The sequence below is a fragment of the Dermacentor silvarum genome, chromosome 3 (assembly GCF_013339745.2).
Source record: "Dermacentor silvarum isolate Dsil-2018 chromosome 3, BIME_Dsil_1.4, whole genome shotgun sequence".
In the NCBI taxonomy this organism is placed as follows: Eukaryota; Metazoa; Arthropoda; class Arachnida; order Ixodida; family Ixodidae; genus Dermacentor; species Dermacentor silvarum.
Genome location: NC_051156.1, coordinates 209,029,362 through 209,043,981, shown reverse-complemented (window position 1 = coordinate 209,043,981; position 14,620 = coordinate 209,029,362). Strand labels below are relative to the sequence as shown.

The 14,620-nt window shown below is 48.2% G+C and overlaps 2 protein-coding genes across 3 annotated transcripts in view; one reads left to right on the top strand and one right to left on the bottom strand.

Annotated features, from left to right (window-relative positions):
* LOC119446574 (procollagen-lysine,2-oxoglutarate 5-dioxygenase) overlaps positions 1 to 14,620 on the top strand; it is a 157,506-nt gene that overhangs the window by 58,173 nt on the left and 84,713 nt on the right. The gene's annotated exons all lie outside the window — the stretch shown is intronic.
* The window catches only part of LOC119446576 (immunoglobulin domain-containing protein oig-4), a 50,908-nt gene that overhangs the window by 14,053 nt on the left and 22,235 nt on the right, over positions 1 to 14,620 (bottom strand). Inside the window, exon 2 of the mRNA XM_037711045.2 lies at positions 2,019 to 2,318. Coding sequence (XP_037566973.1) covers positions 2,019 to 2,204 — 186 coding nt within the window. The 5' untranslated portion in view covers positions 2,205 to 2,318. The remainder of the gene's footprint in view (positions 1 to 2,018; positions 2,319 to 14,620) is intronic.

Below are 14,620 nucleotides of genomic sequence, written 5' to 3'. Positions count from 1 at the left end.
AAATTATATGAAGGCTTGTTCCCTTTATGAGATGAAGCGATAGAAGACGCATGCAGACGCATTTTCGCCCTTGCGTAAGTGGATTTAGAGAGAGGAAAGGCCCTAACGCGGTCGTTCAAAGCTTTGTCCTCTGTGCGGACGAACTTTCCAAGCGGTAACGGTGCTTGTGCGAATCGAATACACGATGACAAAAATTGAGGACACGGGACCTATCGTGGACAAATGAAACGCGAACACGAACACAGTTCAATCGCGAACAGAAAAGGTTAAAATCTCGTTGGTGGATTTTGCATGAAAGCGGCAGTTTGCTTTCCAAGACAACGAAAGGCGTATCGCACATCTAAGTTCTAATCAAGCGTAGTGATTCATCTCCCACTTCAAGCAGACCCTTACATTTCTGCTGTTCTGATTCGAAATTTCCTGTTCGGGTTTAATTTGTTCGCTATATTACGGGCAGCGCAAAGCGGCGGGCTTCGAACTTTATTGATCGAAGTACCGGCAAACGATGATATGGATTCGACTGATGAGGGTCAGGTGTAGCCGGAGATACTCGTATTATCCGGAAATCCCTTAGATCTTTGTCATAATTGAAGCAGGCTGGCGATGATAGGGGTTCAGGTGTTTGCGAGCTTTTCAATCACTGTATACATTCGCAACAGGGTGAGACTTGTGTCTGCTGCAGAAAAATCCGGAGGCAACACGGTACATTCTAATGGAATGCCAAGATGGCCATTGATAACTGTAAATATCGTCCACCTTCATAAAACGCCGCGGTTCAAAGGTGATGGTAATGTTAACTTGTCAGCAGTGTCGATGAGCAAGAGACATATGGAGTATTGAAAAAAAAAATGCAGGGAATAGATGGGGACAGGATTGTCCGAGCCATATAGGTAACTTTTCGAGAGATAGTCTAATGGTATCTTGCTGCAGAATGCTAGGTTACGATATCATCACCATCATCACCAGCCTATTTTTATATCCACTGCAGGATGAAGGCCTCTCCCAGCGATCTCCAATTACCCCTGTCTTGCTCTAGCTGATTCGAACTTCTGCCTGGAATATACGTGATTTCTTCACCCTACCTAATTTCCTGCCGTCCTCGAATGCGCTTCCCTTCCCTTGGTACTCATTCTGTGACACTAATGGTCCGCCGGTTATCTACCCTACGCATTACATGACCTGACCAGCTCCATTTTTATTTTTCTCTTATAATGCCACCAAGAATATCGGCTATCGCCGTTTGCTCTCTGGTCCACACCGCTCTCTTCCTGTCTCCTAATGTTACGTCTAACATTTATCGCTCCATCACTTTTTGCGCAGTCCTTAACTTGTTCTCGAGCTTCTTTGTTAACCTCCTCAAGTTTCTGCCACATGCTAGCAGCGGTAGAACGCAGTGATTGTACATTTCCTTTTCAACGACAGCGGTAAGCTTCCAGTCATGATTTGGTAATGTCTGCCGTATGCACTCCAACCCAATTTTATTCTTCTGTAAATTTCCTTCTCTTGATAAATTTCCTTCTCTTGATCAGGGTAAACGTACCCTGAACACCCTGACCTAGATAAACGTACTCCTGCACATACTCTAGAGGCTGACTGGCGATCGTGAATGCGTGTTCCCTTACCAGACTTTTGAACATTACCTTTGCCTTCTGCATATTAATATTCAACCCTACTCTTACGCTTTCTCAGTTAAACTCATCAATCATTTGTAGCAGTTCATCCCCAGTGTTGCTAAGACAGTGTCTTCCGCAAACCGAAGGTTGTGGTGATATTCGCTGGTGGTCCTCACACCTAACCCTTCCCAGTGTAATAGCTTGAATACTCCTTCCAGTGTTACTATATAGTAACACGTGAGGGGCTCACACAGGCTGCGTGACTATTTGTCGTCGCCCCAATTCAAAGGGGTTGACATTACCCATAAACAGCATCACTTCAAGGAAGGGCTTCGGGCCGTGGTCCCATCTGGCAAAACGAGCGTGCGGTATAGGCGGGAGGCGTTCGGTGCCATATGCACTCACGTTCGGGTTGTCGTAGTACTCCTTCCGCTTGGGGTGTGTGTAGAAGATGTATCGCGCCGATCCAGAGGAGCGCATGCGTCCGCGGCCCCGCTTGCCTCCGCGGCCTTTGGCGCCCTGCGCCTCGGACAGCAGCAGCGTCAGCGCCACCGCCAGGGCCAGCCAGCACGCCAGGAGCCGCGACGACATGGACCCCCCTTGGTTCCTTCCTTGCCCGCCTGTCCGGCTGCTTCCTCTGCTGAGTGGTGGTAGTGCCGCGCGGCTCCCCAGGGGCCGAACCTTGCTCGGGCGCCGCCGCTGCACCTGCGAACGAGGCACGCGTGCATTGCACTCCGGTCCAACTGAACGGGCAAGCGAGCGGTATACCAGCGAATCGACCTCCTAAGGGTCCACCTCTGTAAGAGGAGAACAGGACGCTCCTTCGCAAAGAATTAGTAAGGAGTAGCCTGTGCCGCCTAAGGACCCCAACATCTCCTGAATATTATGTATTAAAAAAAAAAGGGGGGGGGGGGGAAGCGCGCGCAAGGTACATTGTTGTTTGGGGACAAGATAAGCAGCAAATGGTATACATAAGAAAAGAAATAGGGTGTAGCGGCAGATGTTCAAACGCTGGTCTTTCGATCTAACGCTCTTGCGTGATAAAAGGTCCGTGATTACGGACCATGGCTACTTCTCTACCGTCCTGCGCATGCAGTACATCGACATTAGTGCGGTCGGTGAAGCGCCTTGGGTGTGCATGAAGTCATGCGCTTTTGTGTTCCGTCACAGCCTCGAATTCGCTGCGTTGCTGCCCTGCTGCTCACGCGTTGTGCTACCGAGCACAGTCTGCGGCAGGCGGTATTAGCAATGTCGATCCAAATAGGTCGCGAAGCTTCGGGCGAAAAGCGGTTCAGACGAATTGTCACCGACATCAGCAAGGGTGGTTATGGGAGCAGCGATTGAAGCGCGACTAGGTTTGGAGGGAACAAACATTGCGAAAGAAAAAAGCGTTTTTCAATTAAAGCGAGACCAGTTAGATTCGTTCAATGAAAATAAAATTTCTAATCAATTTTATATACCGTATGGCGAGAAAAGAACAAGTCTATTTTACTTGATCATTATCAATAAGTACCTTTTTTTCAGCACCCACCGTAAGAGCGCCCACCAATAGCGGCGGGCGTTGACGCCGCTATCACTTGCAATGCAATGCTGTTCTTGAAGCGTGCAGAAAGGCGCGCTCGTAAAGTTAACCTGTTATAATACGCCCCACTCACATGTTGCGCTGTTTTGCTTGTGGACGTTTGTCTGAATTTGGTGACGCGGGTAGTTTCATTGTTTCTTAACCTGTTGTGAGTTGTGCGATGTAGTAGTGAGTTGCGACCGCAAGATAATTGTTTACTTTAGTTGTTTTTGTGGGACACAGATGGCGCTAAGCCCCATGAACCGCTGATGAACCGCCATGTTTTGAATGTATGGGCTTCTATGGAAGCCTAGCTACCAGGTATATTTACCTTGGTAATAGTGGAACGATTGTTGAAGTACTGTCGTGCTGCGCTATATGCTATGTCATGCTATGATATGCCGCCACGTCGCGTTACGTGGCGAGTGAGAACGGTGGGAGTAGTACGTGCTTCGTTGGCTTCTCGTGCCATCCGCATTTCTTTCCAGTGCGCTAGTAAAACCTTTTCAGTGCAGATGTCTCGTATTATTTTTATACGTGAATTACACGCCGGACATCGGAGCGAAATTAGAGGCATGCACTGTAGCATTCACTTGTATTTTTCAAGAAATGTGAAGAACTATTGGAACCTTGTGACAGTTCTTTTGCATATCTTGTGGTGTTTTATAGAAGCCTGATCCATGCCATCTGCTCTATGATTATTAGTGCTTTTTACGTTCATTGGACCTCTTCTCGCCAAATTCAATGAATCGCTGACCACACTTTCTCAGAAGCTTAGCGTGTTTCATTTAGATGAACATTGCAATTTGTTAATCGTCTTTTCTTTCCTTTTAGCGATGAAATGCCGGTTTAGCAAACTCTCGCTATTTTCGCATTTGCGTCCAAGTTCTTAAGTCATTTACTACGCAGAACGCATCAGAGAGGTCGCGTTGCAACTCGGAACTAAAGGTTACGGGCAGGTCGCCGTTCGTTTTCGCTTAGTCGGCATCATCTTCAGCGAATAAAACATAAGCCCCGCTCGCACCAACTGCGGCGGGCTCGCTTCGAGCGAAGCTAGCCCGCCCTTCAACCAATCTTTGTCCCACCGTCGCCGCGGCCGAGACACCCGGATGAAGATTGATAGGCCCGAATCGGACCAACGCTTCGCGCAATTATTTTCAATTCCTCTTCGATCCGAGGTCCTCGCTCTCGCTAATGGAGATTTCTCTCCCGTCGTTGTTTTTGCTCTTGCGGCTCTGTCTTACGTATGGGTCTCGTCGATAATTTTTTTTTTTCGGTCTCTTTCGATCCCGTGCACCGACCTTGTTTTGACAGCACTTGAGAATTTCGTCTCTATAACACTTAAGGCGGCGCCGTCGCTTTGTCGAGGGTGCTCTACATTGAAGAAATGAGGGAAGTACGAAAAAAGAGAAGAAATAGGACAAAGAGAAAGCGTTGTTCTTGAGAACAACGAAGAAGTGTTTCTGAGCCCGTCGGCTCCGACATATATATAGTAGATATATAGTCCCCCCCCCTCTCCTCTTTGCTGCTTCTGCCCCCTCCCCTCCTTTTTATTTTTGTACCATCTCCCTCAAAGCGATTGGTCTACTTGAGTTTCTGGGCAAAGCGCGTGCTGCGCATTTTCCCAGAATAGTTGTGCGCCGTTTTGCCAGATGTGAACTTCCGGCGAAGAACACACTCCATTCGTTTTTGCTCGCACGTGCGAGCGTCTGCGCAGTAGAGAATTCAGGCAGCGTCTTCTTGTTACCTCTTCATTTTTATTGTCTGCGATACTCGGAATTCGCTGCGGTGCTCTTCGTCTTGAAACCGAACGTTACCGAGCGTTTTGGATCCCAGACACTTATTTCGATGCGTCCAAGGCGCAACCTGCTTCGGAGAACGTGACTGAGCTTTCAGATTACATATACCGAACTTCTCCGCATCACGGAAACGACGCGTAAAAAGCATGAGAGCTTAGTAACTGCTCGGGAAATTGTGTTGAAGTGGGTAAGTTCTCAGCCTTGAGGAAAATAATAAAGGCGATAGATAGGTGGATGGATGGATAGATAGATAGATAGAACGAATTTGTGTCTTCACACAATTTCATGTTTGCGGCCTTGTAAGCGAAACAACTACTAAATCTTTGCGTTGCTAGTCACCACGACGATGATGACCTCCTAGAGCGCGAAGATGAAACTGCACCATTTGGAAGTTGTGAAGTTACCAAACTAGGGAGTATTCACGTGACGTCAGGTATTTTGTTGCGCTTTTCGCAGCTTCAAAGTGACTGTGCTGCTGGAGATAAGCTAATAGAGTTAAAGCGCAGGTTTTCACCGTACTGGCTGTGCAACAGTATGGCGGCGGCTATGACGTCAATGCGTACCACCTGTAAGCCAGTGAAATACCTCGTGACCTTCTCGCCCACTCTCAACCACTTTTCATGTGATGGATTAAGGGGGAAAGACAAACGCGTCTCTCGATGCGATCGAGATATACGTTATACCAGAGTAAGACCGGAATCTGTCGTCACTGACTGCGTTGCATGCAGGCCGGTTCGTGCATAAAATTAACGGGTTTTGTAAACACGGACCGCGTTTTCGACTCCATATCGCGTAATTCGCATATATCGAAATTAGGGTTGTATCTAATTTTGTTTTTCGAGTTGTGGTTTGACCGTATTCCTAGAACTATTGGTGAGGTCATTGCGCTGCGCTTTTGAGGCGATAATAAACGTTCAACGAGGCCTTAGCAGTCGTACACGATCGGGACCAACATCTTCACTGGAAACAACACTGGTCACGATAAACGAAGGCTCTAAGGTATCTGTATTGGCAGTGTTCATGACATGATTATGCGAGACATCGCTTTGAGGAGTGATTGGACGGCAAGTCTCTGGAGCCTCGATAGTATAGTTCGAAGTTCGATAGTTCGAAGTCACCGAGCTAATTACTCTTTCAAAGATTTGTTGAAATAAAACATTTGCTTGGGAATGCTGATTCATAACTGAGAAGGAACATTTTATAAGGGCAAGTGTCGTGCTGTACTATCTCGGTTGTCTGTTATCTTCTTCTTCTTTCTGGACTTTTACGTGCCAAAACCAGTTCTGAGTATGAGGCACGCCGTTAGTGAAGGGCTCCGGATTAATTTTGACCACCTGGGGTTCTTTAACGTGCACTACAACGTAAGCACACGGGCGTCTTTGCATTTCGCCTCCTTCGAAATCCGGCCGCGGCCGCGATGGTTGTCTGTTATCGCCTTTGGTATAGTGGGCCGCATGTCTCTGTCATGCATTCTTTGGATCAGCGCGGAAAATGACGGCAAACGCAAATAGGAAGGACACAGGACGAGTGATGTTGATCCGAAAAATGCATCAATTTGAACTCGCCCAGCTTTCCATCTTACTGCGGCTCTGTCGTGGTCATGTCATGTCATACTGCGGCTCTGTCGATATCGGCCGAGTAATCCTTAGAGAAATCACAGCAAGCAAATCAACACCATTGCGAGCGCGCCACCATGAAGACCCAACTGATAAATTATTACTCCGTTTGCAGCGCAACGTACTGTTTGCTTGCTGTGCGGAGACCCGCTCGCGGTGACCGAACTCCGCTCCTTTGGCGTGTACAGTTTAATCCTGTAAAGGGTGCACCGCCACATTGTAAGACGTCTTGCGGCGAAGATTGTCAGGGTGTTTTTGTGCTTGCATGCGCAAAGTTTTGCCGCATAATTAAGGCTAGCCTCCGAGCAAACTCTTGGTGTGATTTCATCAAATGTATGGATGATACCAAGGAGTAATTTAGGTAAATTTTCACGCGCGCATAGACACAAACGGGCACGGGAAAAAAGTCGCAGGCCTGTGCGGCACACGCAGCACAGTAACAGCGTAAGCTGAATAAGCGAGAAGAAGGACGTTGACGTTGGCGGGAAGCATGCAAGCAAATATCTGCGTATTTTGAACATTATAGACATTCTTTCAGGGTTTTAGTCGAGGACTTTGAGGATTTAGTCGTAAACACTCCAAGGCGCGATCGACGGCGTCAACACGCCCACGGATAAGAGGAGTGGTTGTGTTGCTTTCTAAACTTGTCTAGCGTGTCTCCCGCGTAGGGCGAATAAGAGGAAGTAGCTCAAGGTTGCTGGTGACGCTTTGGGTGACGTCGTCTTGTCTCCTCCCTTCCTTACAAATATAAAGAAAAGGGGGGGGGGGGTTAGTGCGATTGTGGCTGGCATAAACTTCCCTTGTGAAAGCTGAAAAGCACCTTAACGTTGAAAGGACGTGAGTAGGAAGGTGCTCGATTTGGAAACGTAGCGTGTGTGCTGCGGTGATTATCTGGTCCTACACGTTTCGTGCCTCTCCTACAGTTAAAACGGGCTTACGTGTGGGCTTAACGCAAACGTCGAGACTTTAGAGCAGCTGAAAGTAGTGTAACTGATCACAAGCATTTTTCTCGCATTCCTGTGTCATTATCATTGCGCGCGCTGCCGGAGAAGTCCGAATGGAAAAATCTTGGCCCGTGTTTTCAAAAATGCTCTTACGCACCGACAGAAAATCTCGCGCAATGACTTCATTAGGGGCTGATTGAGCGCAGTCATTGAGAATAGTATGAGGCGAATAATTTTTTTTTTCTTTCATGGATCTACCGGCACATTGTCGACACAATAGAGGCGTTGTGAAGAGTTCGCGAACGAATCGTTTTTCAAAGCGGAGGAAATGATCGCAGTGGCAGTTCAAAAGGCACCCCTTGAACTTTACAACAGTGCGAGGAGAATTCGGCGGGCAAATTAGTGCAAGTTCGATGAAAAATGGCGCTCTTCAAGACCGTTTCTATATAATAAACTGGCTCGTTGTCGGCGCACACTCGTGACGGTGATATTGAGGTCTCAATGCGAATCGGCGGGGAAAATAATGGTAATCAAGATGTCCCGTAACCATTGATTCAAGTAGGCTTTCAATTTTGTCATTTGCGTTTTGTCTCCATTTCTTTGTTCCTCGGGTCAGCGGCAATCGAGTTTCGGCTCAATGCGCCGAGCGGAACTTGGATTCTTCGATCTTTTGTGGTTCTCGGTGACTCTGTAAAACACGTCGTGCGATTCTCAAGTATATGCGATAGAGTCTCGGAGCCGGTATACACAGCGTCGTCTGTTGAAAGAACGTAACGCGAATGCGGACAATGCATGGACAAACGTCAGGTCCATTGGCTTTTTTCTTTCTTTTCTTCTTTGTGTCTGAGAACTACGTTAGGAAAACGAAGAGTACATCGAAGAAAACTTCAAAAGCGTGTTATAAAGGTCGAACTTAACAAAAAAAAAAAAAAAACGCGTTATAAAGGGCGTCCTTTGTGTTGCTGCATCGCCTTTGATCACGCCGAGCGAGTTGATGTTCGAGGTTTGGGCTAGTGCCCGCCCCACTGTAACCCTGCTTCTAAGTGTTCGTTCGACAGGGCCGTTTTCATTTTCTTGTTTGCTTTATTTTCTTTTTCCTTAATATTGTTGCTTTGGTTTCGCTAGCCCTCGCCCGTGACAAGGCCCGATTGGTTGTCAGCCGCACGCGGTCCGTTGCATGCGCGGAAAATTTAGTCGCACCCACGATACGTGGGGCGGGCGTGTTTTTATAACGCATCGAGCCCCGCGGCGTCGTTTGTTGCACCGACACTTTTCACCGTTGTGCCGGGTGCACTGAAAAAAAAACACGCATCGTGAATTTCTTGTGCATTATGTTAAGGCGCGTCGTGCGCGCGAAAAAGCGAGAATTGTTGAAGGAGAGCTGTAGTATCGGCGTCCTTTCTCTGCTGCGCTCTCAATTCCTTGTTTCTTTATCGGTTTTCTTTATCGATTTGCAGCGAGATCAGACTCGCATGTATCCGACATCCTGAGAAGTTTTTCGAGAACTTACGTAAGATTGCGATGCCTGCGCGGTAATAATAAGTAAACAATGTGCCTGCGCGCGTGGTTTTCCCGCTTACAAAAGCTCAGAGGTGTCAGCCTGCGAATGCTGCTTTTCAGCGAAATATTTTACTTGGTAGTCTGGCTGAGCTGCGCTTTCGGCTCCCCCGTTCTTTCCTTTATTTTTATTTCGGGTCGAATATTTTTCGCTGCCTTGTGAGCAGGACCTGTGTCGACAGGGACTTGCGAATACACTTCGTCAGCACAACGAAATGACCTCCGAGCTTATACGGCTTGTACGTGCTTTTGTTGTCGCCACAAGAGCAACGACATTAAAAAAGAAGCAAGCGTAGCGTGGACGAGCTAGAAGCGTGCTTAGCACACACAGGTGATTTTCTAACATCAAAGCAACACATTGACGTGTTGCGACAACGGCTGAAAAAAAAAAGTCGCAGTTTCGCCCGAAAGGCGAAGCATCAATTGCGATAGCAAATTAGTAGAGAGCTATACGGAGTAGGGATAGCAGTTTTATCGGCTGCATAAACTTGGACACATTCGCTTACTAACTGAATTAACAAGCGTGGTGTCAGCGCGCACAAGCAAACATGGATAGACCACACTCGATGACCGCAGACAACCACTGTCAAAGCTGGCGTGCGCAAGCGCGGTCGCCGCAGCGAGCGAAGGTTGGTGCGGTATCTTCAACGGAAACTGAGCGGCGAAAGCGCAGCGCACACAAAGGTCAGAGCCGTGTGGAGATCGCTTTCTAGATACGGTGCGCGCGACAGCCCACACCGACGCAGAATACAAGTGCGCAGTTGTAGGCGGAGTAGAAGCTGCCCCCCCCCCCTCCCTCCCGCGCTGTCTTCCCGCTTTCCTCCTTTCGCGTGCGAGATTGATTCGCCAGTTCCCCTTGCACCCGGTTGCAAGATACGCATTTACCACCACGATTGCTTTTTTTTTGGCGATGGCATTTATATGGACACTCCGGGCGCATTTTTGTCATATGTGTCATTTTGTCATTGTTGTCGGCTTCACCGTGACCCGTATAAAGTCCTGGGGCGATAACATAGTTGCCACGTTTCGTATGTTGTGTGTGCGAGTGAAAGCGTGCGAGGGTGAGCCGATGATGGTGGCTCAATCTCGTGCACGCAAGGGAGGAAAGCGGGGAGGAGGCGCACCGAGGGAAGGGAGGAAGGGGGGGAGGGGGCGTTGTACTCCGGCGGCGGCTGCGCATGGCACGGGCCCTACCTTGAAAGCGATCTGCGATCTCACTAGCTACAATTCGCAGATTAAAATATGTACCGCAAAATGAAATATTAAAAAAGTTAATTAGCGTAAGTATGTAAATTAATCTATTAAGCATTTTTATTTCTTGTAAAAGGGATGGCCGCCTTATCGAGTAATTAAGATCAAGTGTTAAAATCGCATTACCTGCCACAAGTAATGCAAAAAATTCGGTGCACCTAAAAAAAAAAGGAACTCTGTGTGTTCTAGCTCTCACGGACATGTAAACGGTTCTCGCGTGCCGAGTGCTGATAGCTTCCTGTGTGCGCTGTGTTCTCGCTGCTTAGTTTGTGGTCAAGTGAGAGGCAGCGCGAAGGTCAATTCGCTCGCTGCACCGCGCTGCGCGCTTCCTCACTCCAGCGTTTTGACAGCGAGTGTGCGCGGTCATCGATTGAGATGTGTTCATCGAATGTTTACAAGTTTATATGGCCGATAAAACTACTTACTTCGTGTAGCTGCGTACTAATTTGCTATCGCAATCTTTCTTATTATTATTTAATTTTATTTTTACTTTGCGGTCTGAAAAGCTGCGCTGTATTTTTTGTTTTTATTATTTCTTTTTTTTTTAGCAGCCGAGCTATAATTTCATTCGGAGGGACGTCCATCGTACTTGCAGAGGTGCTTTCGTAAATCTCCCTCTACCCCGCAGAACCAGGACTATGTCGTTCGAATGATGTCTTTGTCACTTCCTGTCGTGTGCGACGCTGCTATAACTCGCGGTACTCCCTCGCTCTGCGTATATTCTCTCTCTCTCTCTATCTCTCTCGTTCGCGCGAGACGAGATCGCAGACCCGGCCCTGTCATTCGGCGGCCGGGCGGCCGTAACGGCGCTCCCACGTAATTGCAGCCGCCATCTCCTCGCGATGCCCGTCAGCCCGAATCCCGCCCGCGGGCCGCGCAGGTCGTCCGCTTCGGTATCTTTCTACTTGCTCTCTTTCCCCTTCCCCTCAACCGTCTTTCCTTCCTCCCTGCAGCTCTTTATCTCCGGCAGCATTATATGGACTTCAGCGGCAGCGCCTTTCGTAACCTGCCCGTCTGTCAGTCAGTTCGAGCAAACGATATTTGACGTCGGCCCTCAGAGCACTGCGGTGAAGCCAGCCTCTTGCAGCCTGCTGGCTGTCGTTCTTCTCACCGGTTCCCACTCCTTTCGTATATACATAGGGCCTTTTGGCTGGAAAATCCCCCCCCCCCCCCCCCCCCCCTCCACGTCCATCCCGTGGCTCCATCCTACCGCCATCCTTCCATCTAAAAAGCAGCAGTACGCGTCCTTCGATCGGACCGTAGCCGTGGCGGTGTACTAGCCTGGGCACTGCATTGATCGCGGCCACTGCTGCCCGCGCCCGGAGCGCTGGACCCTGAATTCGCCGGGGTGATTTTCACTAGCAATTATCGCCTGTCGTCTCTCTCTCTCTCTCTCTCTCTCTCTCTGCGGTGTCTGCGCTGGTGCTTTACTGTAAGTTGCTCTCCTTCGGACGATTCGCTCGCTGTTTACTCTCGTGCGTTTATATTCTCTCACGGACATGTATACGGTTCTCGCATTTCGCGCACCGGCAAAGTCACGCGTGGTGTCTGGGAAGTGCGGTTCGTAAAAGCCAAGAATGGGTCCCTGGCGTGAGGAAAAAAAATACAGCGGAAACTTGTGTGCCCCGGAATAGCACCTGCGTCGTCGCGTCACGCCCGTTGTTGCTATCCGAGCTGCTGGATTTACAACAGCTTGAAGGTGACTTTATAATGGGTACTAAGTATAAATAGTAAATCTGGTCAGACTGACAAGATATTGTCTCAAAAATCAGTTCCCGTTAAATTCGCTATAATAGGATGATTATTAGAAAAAATAAAAAAGGTCAACGTCCCTTTCTTCTTTTTTACTGATATATGTTGTTAATATTATTATTGTTATGACTATTATTATTATTATTATTATTATTATTATTATTATTATTATTATTATTATTATTATTATTTTATTTTGTAGAAGGGTAATTTACTAACGCAGCTCAAATAACTTTGTTCCCCTCTTTTAACTAAAAGGGAAGCGCTTAACCGCTTGCGCCTGGACGTGGCACAACATTCAGTGTAGTTTGCCTGTGTTGCGCGTGCGGTATTTGATTCTTTTAGGGGCGAAGCTCCTTAGGGTGTGGGTCTGTCCCTCCTCTGTAGTATGTAGTAGTAGTGGTCGTCGTCGTAGTGGTCGTCGTCGTCGTAGTAGGTAGCCACGTCTACTTTTATGAGAAAAAAAAAATCCGAAAGTTGTGTCCGTAGCGCGGAATCGAACCAGGGACCCCTCGCTTCCGAACGCGCGGCGTTAACCACTACGCCACGAAGCGCACATGGACACACGCACCACGATGACAATATGTACCCAACATTAACGAAAGACTGCGCGTTTCTAACGCGTTTGTGCTAGCGCATTACGGCCCGTGTAAGAAGCTGGTGTAAGACGATGTGGCCTCTCCGCCTTACCCCCGTATTTATAAACGCTCCTCGACTTGAACTTGAATTGCCACCGCCTTGGGCAGCGCGTTCGAAACGCGTTGAAGGCGGTGGCAAGTCAAGTTCAAGTCGAGGAGCGTTTATGAATACGGGGGTTATACTCTCTCAGCAGTCATGTGATGGCGTCGGCAAACGCGGTGCACGTTCCGGCATGTGTAAACGGCTGCGTAAGACGCTGTGGCCTCTCCCCCTTACTAGAGAGTACTGCACGTTTCTAACGCGTTTGTGCTAGCGTCCCCTTAAGCGGGAGATGGTGCAATTATAATGAAGGGCGCTGTTATAAAATAGGAATGACGTCACATATGGCGCGTGTCATTGGTGGAAGTCAATCGTTCGATTTAGTGCGGCGAGACTGGGCGAATTACACGGAAGATTCACGGTTTACCGATGATTCCCTCCCGAGCTTCGCCCACTCATCATCATTCACCCCGTGGATATGCGGTGTTTTTTTCTTTGTTTTAATCCTGGCGCGATATGTACTATTGATTTGATTCAATTCAATTCTTGTGTATTACGTGCCAAGACCACGACCTGATTATGAGGCACGCCGTAGTGGGGGACTCCGGTTAAATTTTGTCCACTTGCGGCTTCTTTAACGCGCACACAAAGCACGGTGCTCTAGCTTGCATTCCGACCCCATCGGATTCTGACAGCCGCGGCCGAGAATCGAATCCGCGACCTAGTACTCATACAGCACAACTCTATGTAGGCACTAAGCCACTGCGGCAGGTTTTTTTTTTCTTTTTTCTTTTTTTACTATTTTCATCTCCACCGCCGCTCTATCGCTTCCCATCGCGAAGTGGCAGTATACAGATTATATTCGGTCATCGTAGTAACGATCACAAAAAAAAAGAGAGTAAAAAGGTAAAAAATAGAAAAGGATCGGCTCTTTTATCGTTCATTGCTTTCAGGAAACGCGTGACTTATAATTACGGCATTTCGCGCATCTATGCGCGCCCAAGCTTTAGCGGACGCCGGGAAATGCTGCGACGTGCTCGACGCGATGATTTATGGTATATACCTCACTGTACATCGCCTTTACGGCGGAATCTCAGCTCTCGCTTCCGTGGCAGTCGGTGCGGTTGCGAAACTCTCGCAAGAACATCTCTAATCACCGGGGGGCGTTACGAACTCGTTTTGGAAAGAAAAAAACTAAAGTGTGTATGTGTACTTTCAAGCAACGCGGGCCGTTACAACCCTCGCTTTGCCTCATTGTTAAGCTCCGCCCAATCCGTCGCGAACGCCAGTCGTATACTTAGAAATGGGAAGACGGAATGTAGCGCAAGTTTTTGCCTTGCGAAACATCTCCGAAATCTTTCTATAACATAGTTGAACTGCAAACGCATAGGCCGTTAGGGTTTCAACCGCTTCAATCGTGACGGATCTGCGGATCGCGCTGCCGCTTTAGGTGCTCTTTCGCAACGCGTCGTTTAATTGCAAGCGCGGCGAGTTTGGTCGGCTATAAGATCGTTGTATGCTTCACCCTCCGCCATTTTTCAATTGGCAGTTCGGGCTCCTTTTCGCTGAACGCCCTTTAATTGGTCAGTCTTGGTTGTTCGGTTTAATATGGGCCGGTTGCGTCGGCTGCGGTTTGAGTGAATGTTTGCGCAAGATACCCGCGAACGTTCTCTAATCGACTGCTCATTTCTTGACCGCTGTTGTGGCTAAATGTGTTAGCTTTCTTGTTTACATGTTTGTTCCCATCCTAATGATGTACCAACCAGCCCAGACCAGCACATTCCTACATGGAGCTAGTAACTTGGCTTCAACTGCCGGTTTGTTGGCGCTGTACAAATCGTGTCAGTAT